Consider the following 16,004-nt stretch of genomic DNA (forward strand, 5'->3'; position numbering starts at 1 on the left):
GCTCTCTAGGCAGGAGGTTTCCTTATGGAAGGTCTTCAGTATCTAAAGTTACACTAGCTACAATAAAATTAAAGTGTGGGAACTGAAACTGTTAAAGAGCATAAGCTGAGGTCACAGAAGTATTTCCCACCCTCCAATACAGTAAGACATCATAGAATCATATAGAATATTAGGGTTGGAAGGGACCTCAGGAGATCATCTAGTCCAACCCCCTGCTCAAAGCAGGTCCAATCCCCAATTTTTGCCCCGATCCCTAAATGGCCCCCACAGGGATTGAACTCTCAACCCTGGGTTTAGCAGGCCAATGCTCAAACCACTGAGCTATCCCTCCCCCATTATGTAAGTGCATTGTAGCCTTCCTCCGAAGCATCCATCACTGACAAAAGGAGATAGGAGACCAGACTAGCTGACCTACGTATCTGTTCTTGTGTGGCAATTCCTGAATTTTATAAGCTCCCCTCCCATTAACCCCAGCAGCATCTTGTTCATAGTTTTTCCATAAATCGCAGAATTTACAGCTTTAAACACAGGTAAGAAAGGTGGCTCTAAACTCTCAAACCCACAGAAGTGTGTTTTCATTTCACTTTAATAGACACTTGCAGTAGAACGATAGCACATATTACAGCACTCACCTGTAGTACCGTACATGGAACAGTGACGGCTTCTTAAAAAAAAAACAGACACCACTAACTTGATCTGTTTCTGAGAGTCAAAGTTACACTTTTTACCTCTTTGGTACTTGCCAAGTCAGCAGTTCCCACCAAGGTGCCAACACCTTGTGTGTTCACTGGCCAAGTAACTAATGACGCTATGGGGTTAATCAGCTTAGTGCTCTCCTGGGTGACCCCGAAGATCCTGATGAGACTGGTCCCTCTGAGGTGACTTCTCACTGCACTGCTGGCTGGAGCATCTGTTCTCTCCTTCTGGGGTCACAGAAGAATTCGAGCTTCCGGGGTAACAGCTTCACTTCAACAGGCATGGCCTCATACTCCTCGCTATCTATGCCAAAGGAGCCCTCGGTGCCCTGTGTAGAATCAAGTGTAGGTCAGATGAATCAATTGTTACAATGATGCTGTAACAGTGGTACCTGGGCCCACTTATGTCTCCACTTCAGAGTGCTGCTGGGTTCCCTGCTGGGTCTTGACCCCCTCTGCCGTTTAGCCACACCAGTACATAGAGAGCGGTTACTGGCTGCACATACTGTATTAACCAGCTGTCATGTAAAATATTACCTCGCTCAGTAACTAATTGGCAATTTGGCAGGAATTAAATGCTAGATCCCTTTAATGGTCTGCATTGTTTAGATTTAAGGATTCTTTGCCCTTGGAATTACTATTTACAGCTGGGCTGAGTTTTTCTTTGAGATTGAAAAAAAAATTAAACAGTGATTATTTTGGTTCAAAACAATCCTGCTCAGACCTCTATTTTACACTGACACATACACAAAATCACCAGTGATTAATGCCAGTCCATCAACATGGTAATGGGTTTACTTTTGTACATAAACCATGTGCTTGCCTTCTGTTATTAAAGACCTCATCAGCAGTTAGGGAGTAAACGAGTCTGTCTTGACTGTATCCAGCCCTGAGCCGGACAGTTTTTGCAGGTATTTGCAAAGCCGGAGATTGTGATGATGTCGAAGCCATGTGTGAACGAGGATGCTGGCTAATGAAAACATTCATTATTCAGTCCAGTTGCCTGGGTGAGGACTTTACCAGAAGAGCAGAGTGCCAAAGATTCTCTCAACTCCTGGGAAGGGCCACTCTGCCAGGGTATGGATCTCATTTCTCCACAAGGCATATCAGGTCTCTAAAGAGGATTATAATAGCTAAAGATGTGGACATAACCTAGTAGATCGACTCTATACCCTTGCAAATGCAGGGCTTAGTCTTATTAAGATGATGTACTGGGATGTTAAACCCAAGCTAACATCTACCCTGCTGCCTTATTTTTAGGAGGCAACTAAAAATTAATCTGCTCAAACATTTCCTCAGTGTAAGGGCTGCCCACTTATCTAAGGTCTTGGGATTCATATCCGTAGCGCCTTTTGATCATTATTTCCCTCCTGGCCTCAGCTCAGTTAGCATGGGTCTTCATAATCCCACACCTCTGCTCTCCATCTTTTCACCTCTGGCAGAACCCTTCTAGACTGGCAATCTAAAGAAAGATTTAAGTACTCAGAGACTAGCCAGCAGAGGGGATGTGCACACACTAAGACATGAACTTTAGCAGGAGGCTGTTTTTCTATCCTACTCACACTGCAAGCATGGTGACACTTTTTGCTGGCTGGATGGACAGGAACGAACTGCTTCTGGAGCTGGGCCACACAGTTCCTACACTAGCCACAGACATGTACAGTAGTGATGCCTGACTCGGGATTACATCTTGGGTCTCCTGGTTTGGGAACCCATTTGTCTTTCTGACGGGCTGCACTGGAGGTGGCTTGCCTTATTGACAGTGAGGACAGCATGACCACCTGTCAATGCTGGGCGTTGGGGTTTCTTAGCATGTTGCACTAAGAAACAAGTGACCCCGCTTTCCACAATTTCTGGCTTCTCACCTCTGGAAGCTGCAAGATGCATCTGCTGGCTTGGACACACTGACTTCCTTCAGGGCACAACTGGGGGTCACACATCTTTTGACTTCTGTTCAAATCAAATGAGGAAAAAGAAGTATTAGCTTTCAGCAGAAGCAACCAGGCTTACAGGCACAAGACATACAGGAGGGTCATCAAGTGATTGTTAATTTAATTTCCTCCTTCCAAAAGAAAGTATGAGAGCTTTTGTGGCTGCAAGCATGAGGGACAGTTAGCGCTTCCTGGAGGTAGATGTTGCTTTTCTGCCACACAATTATTAATGCACCTCAATACTGACCTTCAGCACCCCACGCTTAGTGATGCGCTGGGTTTGTCCTGAGCAGCATCTGCCCACTGTGTCATCTCATAGGGTGGGTTTGTGATGTCCACTCACACGCAGAGCAGCATCATTCCTGTCTTCCTCATTTAGCACCAAACCCACAAAAATTACTGATGGCCTCAAAGAGCGTTCAGTAAATAGTTACGATTGAATACAGGCGCTAGAATCAGATGTACCTGTATCTTTAAGCTGGCGTTTGACAAAAGCTCTTCCAGTTTCATCACCGGCACAAGGTGAAGCAAAGGTTGCTTTATTAGTTTCACTCCTGTCTGGCAGTACAAACCCCCATTCATTTGACCTGTTCTAAATAAAATGTTCACTTTTGTAAACTTCGTCAGCCTGTCTCTCAGGTACTTACATGGCCCCCATTGCCTTAGTATATGAGCACCTCGATCTTTAACATGTTTATGTGGCTACAGTGGATTTAGGGAAGTATCATCATCTGCACTGTTCAGATGGGGAATGGAGGCACAGCGCAGCTAAATGACTTGCCCAGGAAGTTTGTGGCAGAACAGGGACACGAATCCAGGTCTCCCACGTCCCAGGCCAGCATGCTACCCTCTGGTTCATCCTTCCTCTCCAACTGGTAAAAATAATACTCTCATATATTCAGATCCTTTTGTTTTGTTAATTTATCAAGGGTTAAATTCACCTCAATGCACAGAGGCAGCACAAGGTCTATGCATTCCTAAGTCCCATTAACATATGCTTCATTTAGAGGGAATCAGTGGCACACAGACCTTTTGCTGACCCTCTGTACGAGAGAGAATTCCCCCATGCCCCAAAAGAACTGATCGCTGTATGCCTCTTCCTGTTCCCATATGCCAGAGACAGGCAGGTAAACAGAATAATACAGTCCTGACCTTCATGTATTGTGGCTCTCCAGAAATAAGCCAGAATAATCATGGCTATTTCCACACGAGAGTTACAGATCTCCAAAACAGGTGGAGTTGCTGCAGTATTATCTGTCCAGGGTTGTTCAATTAGGGCTTGTCTACACTTACTGGGGGATTGACGCACGGTGATGAATGCATCGGCGGTCGATTTAGCGGGTCTAGTGAAGACCCGCTAAATCAACTGCGGATCACTCTCCCGTCGACTCCTGTACTCCACGGATGGAGAAGCGTAGTGGGAGTCGACGGTAAGTAGATCTAAACTACGTTGACTTGAGTTACGCTATTCACGTAACTCAAATTGTGTAGCTTAGCTCAACTTTTTCCTGTAGTGTAGTCAAGGCTTAAGGTACAGAAGGCTGTAACAGGCTGAAAAGAAAGGATGGGGGGTTCAAACATCACTCAGTAATGGATGTCCTATGAATATATAACCAGGAAAGTCCCCTCAAAAGAGTTATGTGACTTTGGGAATGCAAACACTCTTAGAATTCATGCTGTGAAGTTGTGGGGGACAGGGAATGAGGGAACAGGACCACAAATAGGGGAGGAGGACAAAACCACAGAAAGGAAAGCTGAGATACCACAGGAAAGAGACAGGTGAGGAGACAAGCAATGTAGACATTGGGAAGTTTGTTTTTAACCATCTATATTAAAAGATTAATCAGTGAATTCAAGGGAGTTAACTTTCTCATAGTAGTATAGATTTATAAATCACTGACAGCATGCAATGCTCTTGATTTATACTGTGCTTTATAAACAAACAGTTAGACACCTTCCCTATTTCAGAAGGGTTCATGTGTTTGAATCCTGCAAACACATCTGTGCAGGCGGACCCCTCTGTCTGCATAGGGCACCACTAAAGTCAATGGGCCTCCACATGGGTGCATACTCTGCCTATGTGGATCAAACTGCATGATCAGGAAAGGCAAGACAGAGACAGGGAACAAAAGATCAGGAAAGGGAGCATGTTAGAAAAGCAAACAGGTACGCAGCTAGAACCAGTGTTAAGTACTCCTCTAGAGGTCCTACATAAGGGTCATAAGGGGTTTACTATTTATTCAGATCCTTACTCTGGTCTCTTACTCAGAGTAAGAAGAATCAGCAACAAAAATACATAACAATAACGAAGTTTTCATAGGCAACGATATCCCACTATATACTCTAACCTACACACACAAAGAGGCAAAAAGCTATTCACTGCATCACATCGCCAACTGGCAACACATACTGTGGCTGGAACATACCCCAAAAGAATAATTATCCCCCTAGTCCGTTACCTAGTCTCCAGCAGTGGCCAATGCTAAACGGTTACGAGGAACCCAAACCCCATCATAACGCACAACAGTGTACAATGGAGAAATGCCTGACCTACTCCACCTGGTAACCAAGCTCATGCCCTTAGGTGATGTCCCTTATAATTTTATACAGAGCTCAAGCTGGGGAGCGAGAAAGAAAATTAGTAGTGGTACATCGGGTATCTCCTCTTTTTCCCCCACAGAGCAGCAGTTTGAAGTGGGGCTATGATGTAATCACCTCAACTTAAATATTGATTTCATCCTAGCTGCTTGTTGTTATTCACATCTGAGATCTATAGACTTGGGGTTATACAAAGCACATGGTATGACCTAAATCTCACTTTGCAGTCCGATGGCATTCAGCCTCCAGCACTCCTTTCAGGTTCCAAAGCGTCCACTACCTTCAATCTCAACCATCTTCTGATTTCCCACACAGATTGAAGAGAGGGAGGCACTATCAGTCCTGACAGATTCTCCTCAATGCATTTCCACAAACTTTTCCACCCCCTGGCGAGGTAAAACGGGACAAAACTCCTCTGCACAAATGATTCCTCAAATGCTTCCAAAGACAAGCTCCTCTGCTCTGGTGGCTGGTAGCAGGGACTCTGTGATGAGGTGGCTTTGATGGTGGTGTCCTTTGAGACCTTTTCTTTCAGATGGCATTTTCTATTGTTGTCCCTCTCAGTCTTCTCTTTTGAGGGCTGAGCAGACCCTCTCCCTCTGTTCTCTCTTTCTTGATTTACCTACAGAATTTTGGGAGTAGATTAAGAAGAGGTGTTGGGTGCATGCTGCCAGCTGCATGAGTTTACATTCTTCCGCAGCTTTCTGCACGAATGTGTAACCAGTCACAGAATGTGACATACTGCTGGGAACCATGTATCCATGTATCCCATGTAGCCAGGAAACAATATGTGTTGCGTGTGTTGGTGACTGACTGGGAATGGAAGATACTTTTCTCTCTGAATTCCCGCTAATTTGCTGGCACCTTCCTGGTGGTGAGATGTCCCAGGCAAGATCACAAGCTCTTTTCCCCCCTCTCCTGGTAAGGCAGATTCTTTTTGCTGCCGATGGTAACAGTATCATAAACATTTCCTTCTATAAAGTCTTTACAGCACAGATTCAAATGGCAGGCAACCTACAATCAACATGGCTGATTCAATTTACACCCAATGCCACCTGATCAGTTATGTATTCATAGTTCTGAAGATACTGTTCCCACTGAAGTAATGTGGAGTGCTAAAATAAGTTGCCTACTACTGCTATTAATATTGTAAACAAGGTACAGATGTGCAGTAGCCATGCGGCACCTAAAAGCTGCTTATGACATTTCCACACCTTTCCATCTGGTTTCACTGGAGGGGGCCCTAGGACTGGAAAACAGCAGCTGCAACCAAAAGACCAGCCTGCTGGAATAAGCAGACTCTGATATTGTGGGAGACTCCTTGTGACACTTCTCTAGAAGCCTCACACTCCACTTCAACAAGGAGTAATAATGTGATAAATTTGGAATTGAGGGTACTTAGAGGAGGTAGGAAAGAAGCTCAGATCAGCACCTAGTGCTTCCTTTACAGAGCAGGAGAAATGAGCATCTCACAGGAAAGCATTGCAAGCAGAAGGGAAGTGGTGAATAAGGAGGTTAGAAGACTCCAGACCTCCTTCCATGTACCAGGCCCCCATGCCTGGAACCCCTGGTCTGCCCATGCTGTCACTCTATTTGTTCAAGTCCCTCCTTAAAATGCACTTCTTCCAATGGGGCCTTTCCAGCTGAGACCTTACTTCAGAGGTGTGTTAGTGAGCTGAGGGACTGAAGATCTTTATCCCGTCCCTTAAAAACTGAATCCTGGCACTAACAAAGGCATGTGCCAAACATCACCAGTGCCGTCACATTGATTCTGTTGTATCCCAGCCCCTCCATCGTTCATCTAAACTGCAAGATTTCTGGGGCGCGGATGTTGTCTTCCTACCTTTCTTTAAAGCACCTGGCCTCTTGATGGTGTTATACCAATAATAACGTCAGTCAGCATTGGAGAGGAGGAAAAGGGGAGGGTGCAGAAATCGTGGAAGGTAGGGAGGGGCGTTCTAGCCACACAACATTGGCTCTTGCTTTCAAAACAAGAAAATTAAAGTAAACCTGGATTTGAATGAACAAACCCAACAATCCCTAAAAGGCATTCCCCACTTTTGTCCTTGCCACACAAAAGCCAAGAATACACAATCAGTTTTGCGACTCATCTAGAAAATCTGACATCCTCCCCGTACTCACCCCCTATTTATGAAGTCTCCCTTGCTGACTGTATCTGATTCAATGCAAATATTCATGGAGTCTTCTGTGCGCTATGGAAGAGATTTAAAACACAGACAGTTAGTGTTTCTGCAGCATCACACCCTCCATACTCTCTTTAAGGAGACAGCCCATTTCCACATCCTGAACTGTCCCAGGAAAAGAGGGTTGGGTTGGTTTGTATTTTGTAAGGGATGAAAGGAAAAAGAATTAATTTTTTTCCTGACTTAAATGGTCAGCGTCAGGTTTCGAATGTTACCTAATGATTCCTTACCAACCATTATTCTGTACTAAACACCACATTACATATTCAACAAAAATATTAAACCAATTTTTATCATTTTACCGTTTATGGCATTGGTTTCTTTTTGCATTCCGTGCAACTAGTAGGACAATGGAAGTAGGCTATTCAATCTGACTTCTGTTCACAACAGATCCTACCTAGTCAACGCCTCTTCCAGGTTCTTATGTAGCACAGTGCTACAACAATTGGCCAGCAAGTGCTGCACGAGGAAATGTTTATTCATTTTAAAAAAAACCTATGCCCACTGGAGTTAAAAAATATGAACGATGGAAGCATTTCTTTTGGTCCTTGATTCTGTAAAAGCTTATCTGTAGAAAAGGTAGATTTGGGGTCAAAGTATAGCTGACATTGTCTTTAAAGTCCTGGCTCAGTTGACCGGTTGTCTTGATTTCTCACTTGCTACATGCACTTACATCAGGCCTATACTACGAACATTTGCCCTTACAGTAATGTTGGTTAGGGGTGTGATTTTTTTTAACAACATTTCTATTACGGCAAAAGCCCTAGTGTAAATTCAGCTAGACTGGCAAAGAAGTTCTTTTGCCAGTATAGCTTATTCCATCTGCAGAACCAGTGTAAGCTACACGGGAAAAAGCACTCTTTTGCTAGTACAAGCTGAATCTAAACTAGGAGGACTGGCTGATATAGCTATACATGTACAGCTATACCAGTCAACTCTATCTACTGTAGACTAGACCTCAACCTGGGATGGGAGGGAGGAAGGAATGACTCATGTTACTCATCTGAGACGCCGATGGCTGATTAACGAGCTATGTGATAGATTCCAAAGAGTCTCTATCCAGTCCCTTCAGGCTGGGGGGACAATGACCATTATATGTGGTCTCAGGGATGAGTGTAAAAGCATGGAGGACTTAAGGGGATCCAGATGGGTGGGGATAAGACATGATATGAAGATGCTTGTTTAACGGGGGTGAAACTGCACGAAGGTAAACTGTTTTGCTCCTGCAGCCACTCACCCAAAAGGTGGCCAGTTCATGGGGCTGCACTGGTGGCCACGGCAGTGAGCACATGCCCCTCCCCATTGACTAGTGAAGTGCCACTAGCGCTGGAGGCAAAGTGACTGGAAATGAAGAAGTGGCCGCAGGGACCACTGAGTTCTTCACTTCAGATCACAGGTTCAAATCCAGTCCAGCTCAGTACTGACCAAAGCTGTTACCAACCAAGGACTGTTGATGCTTTCGGTCCAGTTCCTGTTGGTAGCCTGCGCAGTGAGGCCAAAGGCTGTGTGGAAATTAAACTATCCCCGCACCTCCATACTGTGGCACGCTGGGGGAGGGCAGCATGGGGAAGCTTACACTATGTTGCCGGTTTTTTTCCTGGTCCTATAAAGAAAGGGCTGTGATCACTGTGAATGTCAGTCCAGCACTTTCCATCAGAACTAAAGACTTAAATCAACCCAGAAATCTTTGCTGTGATTTCACTGCTATGAAACATGGACTCCAGCCAGAGATGGTGTTAGGGGCGATTGAAATAAACAGCGGCATATTGCGCCAAGGAGGCTCTCACAGGGACAGCTTTATGTATCTCTCCCCCGCCCCTCACAAAACAAACAAATAAAAATTACCGGCTCCTATCCTCTTTAATTTAAAATGGCCTCTGTCCTTGTTTTAGTGCCAGCATTTCTGAGTCCTTCGCTCTGCAGTTGGCAGAGGGACAGGGTCAACATTCCAGGCACACGTCCAGGCTTACTGTTTCACTTCAGCATCAGTAAATAATATCTCCACTTTCCCATGGGGCAAGGAGCGGAGGTGCCTAGTCCCTGCCATGAAAGTGTTAGGATTTCGGTTGGTTACTGAAAACTTCCTGTTACACACACACTGCCCTCTCTGCCCCAATCTGGCTTCTGCAATCCAGTCTTGCAGGATCTTTATAATGACCCTTAAAACTGGCCCTCTCTCAGATTCTCCTGAAGTCCCATACTCACAAAGACAGAGTTTACTCTGTGTAGTCAGGAAGATGGGAGTTCAGCAAGGAAGGAGCGCTCTGCACAGAAAGGGATTTATTTAGACTGTGCTCTTACTGTCAGGTCAAGCTGCCTGTTCTGAGTCGTGATGGAGAGTTCAATGGTGGACAGCTGCATTTCCTCCCAGGCCTCCAGGGTTGCCTCGTGGGGGATTTCTGAGAATCCAGAAGGGAAGAGACCATTAGCCAGAAAGTAAATTACACAGGCCAGAGTTCCACTGCTGTGAAATATGAAAGAGCAGTGCCGGTGAAAGCGGCTCTGTCCCATTATTTCCACAGGCTTTGTTTCCTTCAAATTTAAAAAGCGACAAATAGAGAATGGAAGCTGTGAGGGCCGAGGCTGGAAAGTTAAGCTGACAAACAGCACATTGCACAAATGCTTTAAAAGCAGTCCCGAGTGACCCCAGATTGACAGGTCTCTTGGGCTCACAGAACAGGAGCACTTAGCAATCTATTAAAGGGATGTAGCCCCCACTCCAACAAAATCCAAAAGCTGTGACATTTAGGATGCTGTGCTAATATTTATTTCCCACAGACAACCTCTACTCATCCCTGCCACAGCCTATGCTCGCCACTTAGTCCTGCTTTTAGCTCATCGATACATTTGTAGGGCTTCTGGCCCGGAAGAACTGGATGGGCGTTGGAAATCCATCAATACTGGTGGAGCATGCAAGGCACTCCCCTGAGGGGCTGAATGTGCTGCCCATGTGACATTCCCACCCCCTGCTGGGCCAGGGACTAAGTGGCAAGAACTCCTACAGGGCAAGGTAGTGGGCCAAATCTAGGCCATCAAGATGGCCCTAGACTCACTATTTCAGTGAGTGTTTCTCACTCCTGTCGATACTTGCTCTCTATCCAGTAAACAAGAACATGCTTCCTCTGAGGGAGGAAGGATTCAGGGACTACTAGAAAGTGGCATGGTTGGCCGCCTACCGCCAGAAGTGCCTGCACTGTGCCTCTACAAAGTGCTTGACTTCTGTCTACGTGGGTATTCGTACCATGCGCATGGCCACTGTGTCTGAGCACTTGCTGGCCCAGCTAACAGCTCAAGTTCTTGTTGTACGTATGGTTTGTTGGGAGAGGGTCAGAGCATATTAAGTACTTCTCTGTCCTTTTTTTGAACACCATTACTTCCAAGCTAGCAATAACCATGATGGCTGCATCCCTGCAATCAGCCTGACAGGGCTTTTTGGACTGCAGATATACTGAAAAAGGATGGAAACCAGAAATAAAACCTGGACAACGTTTATACACTGCAGTGGAGTCTAAGGATAAAAGCACATGCAGACAGGATCCGCTCCACTGGTCTCTCCATGAAACAGTCTTATTGGATGGTGCACTGTTGGATAAAGCCCATCTCTGATTCTATGTCCTCACACATGCTGCTTACCCTTTTGGGGAGATGCCCAGTACAGTGAAAGCCTTCTGTAAATCCTCACATACAAAGAGGGTCTGGACGGCTTCTCTTCCGGCTCCTCAGGGGGTCTCTTGGTTGGGCCCAAATATGTAAGGGATGCTTGATGTTTCTGAGGCCATTCCTTGGATTTACCCAAAAAGGAGGAAGAAAAATGGCCTTCTGGTGAGCAAGCATCTGCTTATTCTGTGTGAGAGAGTGGGAGGTAACAGCTATGTTCCCTTCACAGCCCGAGGATCCCACTTTAAGGTTCTCCATCCTTCAGTTTCCCATGTGGGAGCTGACATTCTCCCAGCTGGGAAGGATTACACAAGACTCCAGAGCCTTTTCAGCTAGTCCTCCCTAGCAGAGCAATGAGGTGTATTTACTCCCTGGCAGAGGGCTAAGTGTGTGTTGCCTCTGCTGCAGGAGGATGAGAGAGAGAGAGAGAGAGAGAGAGAAATCTGTGCTAGAAATCCAGTTCTCCAGCCCGGCAACAGACAGAACTAACCATAGGGCCACAGGCGCAGCTCCAGTAACGTTATAAAGAATTTGAGAGGCAAAACACTAACATATAGCACACTGTTACTAGAGCCCTGCAAATCTGCAGCTATCTGCAGACCATGTTTGCAGATTGCGGGTGGATGAGGATCCAAATTTTATATCTAGAGCCCTGCAAATCTGCGGATCTATGCAGACCATGTTTGCGGATCGGAGGCGGATACAAATTTTGTATCCATGCAGGGCTCTAACTGTTATCCACTGATATTTCTGATTCTAATGCCAGAACTTTAGAGGCTAAAACAAAACATTAGCTACTCAGATAGTGCCCATGGCTAAAACTGGGGACACCATTTACTTCCTTTTTTAACTAACTTCTAAAAGACTAAATACATAGCCAGAGGGAATAAATGTTGCCAACTGCTGGTTTGGTATTGAAATTAACACACTACAGAAATTTAGCTGATAGCCCATGTGCACAAGGTACATATATTCGTCTTTGCACAGGACAATGGCGAGGACTGTAAGCGAAAAAGTTACAAGCTTATTTTGGATCATAGGACTCACAGTGTGTAGCCCTGCCCCCGCACAACTCTGAGCATGGTGAAAAATTGCATCATAGCTCATGGTCACATTAATAGGACTGATCGAATTGTTCAGAAAGAGCAGTACAAGCATAAGAATATTAATGATCCTGGGGAAAAAGCAGGGCCTGAACTTAGTATTTCTTCCAGATTACTGCTATGGCTCAAAACACTGTAAAAACTGCTATGTTTTGGACCACCATTTTAGAATAAAGGAGAATAGTCACTGTAATGACATTATATACAATCATGGTAAGTCCTTCACCCTGACTATTGTGATCAATTATGGGCACCCCATTCAAAAGGGGGACAGCAGAAATCGGAAAGGTGCAGAGTAGGGAAGTGAACATGATTAGTGGCAAAGCAAGCCTTCAAAAAAAGAAGAAACAAAAATAGTGGGACTATTTAGTTTAGAGAAGAGGTGAAAAAAGGTAACGTAGTAGAGTAATGAATGACACTGAAAAAGTCGATAAAGCTCTTCTGTCTACAAGATGGCTCTCGAGGAAATTTAAAGGCAAGAGATTTAAAAATGAGAAAAAGATTTTTAAAAACACTATATATAAACAACCTGTGGAACTCACTGCCACTAGATATCACTGAGGCAAATATCAGAATGCTCTTTAAGTCAGACATTTATGTGAACAATAGGAATATACCCAGTAATGCTAGCTACAATATAAATGTATACTATTACCAACTCTCCTGCTTCAGGATCTAAAGACAACCCCTAGCTGCCTGGGGTTAGGGAGAAACTTCTCTCATGGGCATGCTACTGCATAACTATCAATTAGTGGAGACATATGAAGCATTCTGTGCTGGCCACCATCACAGATAGGATGTGGGCTACATGGATCTGATCTGCTGTGGCAATTCCTGTGTAATATCACAGCATTTTTATGAAGGTTTGCATGTTTTACATGTTAAGGGGATCAGGAGGACAATGTGAGTAGAAGTGCATCACCTTTAACACAGGTCAGATGTTAAGCTTCACCCTGTCCCTGAGAACTTTAAACTAAGATATAAGCAATTAACCTTTTTGTTCAATTTATCCCGCCTGGGAGCCTCTGTCTGATTATCAACACTCATAATGCAGTCTAATTAGAGGCATTTTTTACATCAGATGAATAAATCAGGGTGAAACGTTACCATAAGGAAGCCTGAAGACAGACTGAATTGGAGAAAGATGGCTGAGCTCCCTCTACTGGTTATCAGCTGCACTAGCCTCTCTCTAGCTTCAAAAGTGGTTATTAGCTCCCTCTAGTGACTTTGACTATGGTTCCAGCAGTTCCTCAGACCAGGAATTTTACAATGTATTGTAAGAAACAACATACCCCACTCAGAGCTTCACAATTAAGGCGGAATGTGTTTCTAGGTATATAAATGAGCTGAACTTCCCCCTTCGTTTATATTGTCCCTGGAACTCCTCAATGGAATTATAATGCATGGAATATTGCTCCACATACAATGCACACACACTGCCTCTCTTTCCCCCTCGCTAGGTATACTTTGCTTTATTTTGTTATTTAGTAATGTAATAATACTTTACCTTCAGTGTATTGAAAAAATGAGCTGCTTTGGTTTTCAGAGGCCCGAGGTACCAGTATCTGAAAAGAACCGAGGCAAAATTCATGAGAAAACTCAGGGGGCATTGGGTAAAGTAAAATCTTCCTTGATGCAACACATGCCAATGTATATACACTTGCTTTCCGTTGAAGTTTATTCTTGTGCACTTGAACTTCAAGATACAACAAAAATGACTTATACAAGATTTATACACTACAAAATGTGTCGTTCCCACAACATAATAGCAGCAATATGTAATCATTAGCACTTTTAATCCTTTGATTTCAAAGTGCTTGGTGAAAGAGTATCACTATCCTCATATTACAGAAGGAGAAACTGCAGCACAGAGAACTTGCCCAAGGTCACACACCAAGTCAGTGGCAGAATCAGGAACAGACTCTTGACTCAAGTCCCATGTGCCATTGCTGGGTTGCACAGATCAGGGAAATGCATTACAAAACCTGCACTACAGGTGGCCCGATGCCTCAGCAGCAGAGTGCCACCTAGTTATCTGACACAATCCAAAATGACTCAGGTTCCCATGGTCAACAGCTGGTGGGATGCATCTCAGCAGGCTGCAGGAAGGGATGGGATGGAGGATGTGAAATCAATGACTTCAGAATTAAAGGAATGGATGCTCCTAACGTTTACTTGCCTGAAAGTGCTCTCAGATCAAATAAGTACAGTTACCATAAAGTACTGGATGACATTTAATGACACATGCAGAACGTAGACACAGCACATGAACTTCAGCAGGTCTGAAGAGTAGGAGACCCAGACTATATAGGCTTCCATAAACCTCAACCAGGATCCTGCCACACGTTACACTGCCACCACTAAGCCACTGACTCATCTGTCTACTAACCACCTCCCATCCCCAACATGACCTCCACCACACAAGACCACAGACAACATCATGGCAGTCCCACTGGATAGTGTCTAGACGAGAATTGAGGAATAACCATCAGGCAGCCCACAGAGGTCCCTGGAGCCCGTTACTACTCTTACGGTCCCTTCCCTGCTGAACTTGTGGCTCAACTCCATCTGTGCCACACCTTAGCTGGTGCCTTCCCTTTTAGCTACCCATTATGCCACCGGTGCAATATGGAGTCTGAAGCAGACCAAGTCCTGCAGAAGGACATCACTGCATGGGAAAGATTGGAGGGGTCGCAGTGTGTCGGAATGAGTGAAGACGTGGGAGTCTAGCCACTGGCAGGAACGCTAGTGGGTGTTTAGGGGAGAAGAGAATGCATCCCATTAGCTACTGGCCATGGGAAACTTGGGGCTACATCTAAGAGGCACTCCTGTCACACAGTGGCAAGCACCTTAGTGCCCTCACCAACTGCTGAATCCCCCTAGTGACAAACACTCTGATCCAAGCCGGGCCTTGTCACCCCATTCTGCTAACTCCCAACCCCTCATCTGCTGACTGAGGTGGTTCATTTACGAACTACCACATCCCTTTGCTTCCCAGGCACCCAACAGCTGCAGCATAGCTCAGTAATATTCATTTGGAGCAAACCCAGCATTTATTACTTTAGTGATCAGAAAATCATCAGACAGTACATTCCATGCCACTCCTGGCAGGAACTGAAGGACATTTCTATTGCATCTAATGTTCTTTGCTGGAGTTGAATTTCATTAAGAGTGAGTGTGTTGTGTCTTTTCCTTGGTGACTGATGAAACACAACGTTACTCAGACAGGAGTCAGGAAAAAGCTTTCCCATTGGCTTTGTCTGTGAAAGAACTTCCAGAATTGGAGATCATAGGGCAAGTGTGAAGTTAACATTTGCAAAATCAGGTCAGCAGAAAGTAAAATGCTAAATGCATATGAAAGGGAACATTGAAATGCCTTACGCTTTATCATTATAAAATGCTATGGAATGGGCCTATCTTTGTCCTTGTCACTGCAAGATTTGGGATAGGAAATACCAAGGGATATAAAAAAAAGGCACAGCTACAAAAAACACATTGTATTTCTTTACTTGCTAACTTTAACTCCTGCATCTCTGTAGGATCCCCATCTTAATCCAGTCACTGCAAACACTGGCTGCTCCTTCTCTCCCTGTAAAAAAAAAAAAAAAAAAAAAAAAAAAAAAAAAGCAATTTAGTGCACATTTACATTCTTTTTTGCAACCATGAAACAGTCATTCAGCTAATCTATGACCAATCTCAGAGGTGAAATTTTATAGCAAGGGTGTCCTATAATAACCAAAAGCAATAAGGGCTGGACAGAGCTCAAGTGGTACATTCTGTCTACTCCAACAGAGAGAAAATCATAGCTGAAGGTTT

General features: G+C 44.6%; 1 protein-coding gene across 6 annotated transcripts in view; it reads right to left on the reverse strand.

Moving 5' to 3' along the window:
* AGK (acylglycerol kinase) overlaps positions 1-16,004 on the reverse strand; it is a 62,916-nt gene that overhangs the window by 2,396 nt on the left and 44,516 nt on the right. For 3 of the 6 annotated variants that reach the window (XM_073322228.1, XM_073322238.1, XM_073322219.1), the window contains 7 exons: positions 15,698-15,777; positions 13,696-13,753; positions 11,062-11,209; positions 9,730-9,827; positions 7,367-7,437; positions 2,561-2,645; positions 1-1,024 (listed from right to left, as the gene is read on the reverse strand). The exon at positions 1-1,024 is cut by the window's left edge and continues 2,396 nt beyond it. In XM_073322228.1, the coding sequence (XP_073178329.1) occupies positions 887-1,024; positions 2,561-2,645; positions 7,367-7,437; positions 9,730-9,827; positions 11,062-11,209; positions 13,696-13,753; positions 15,698-15,777 (678 nt within the window). In that variant the 3' untranslated portion in view covers positions 1-886. Of the gene's footprint in view, positions 1,025-2,558; positions 2,646-5,444; positions 5,857-7,366; positions 7,438-9,729; positions 9,828-11,061; positions 11,210-13,695; positions 13,754-15,697; positions 15,778-16,004 lie in introns of those variants that run through there. The other 3 variants (XR_012156046.1, XR_012156045.1, XM_073322256.1) reach the window with 3 other exon arrangements.

This window comes from Lepidochelys kempii, chromosome 1, assembly GCF_965140265.1.
Source record: "Lepidochelys kempii isolate rLepKem1 chromosome 1, rLepKem1.hap2, whole genome shotgun sequence".
NCBI lineage: Eukaryota > Metazoa > Chordata > Testudines > Cheloniidae > Lepidochelys > Lepidochelys kempii.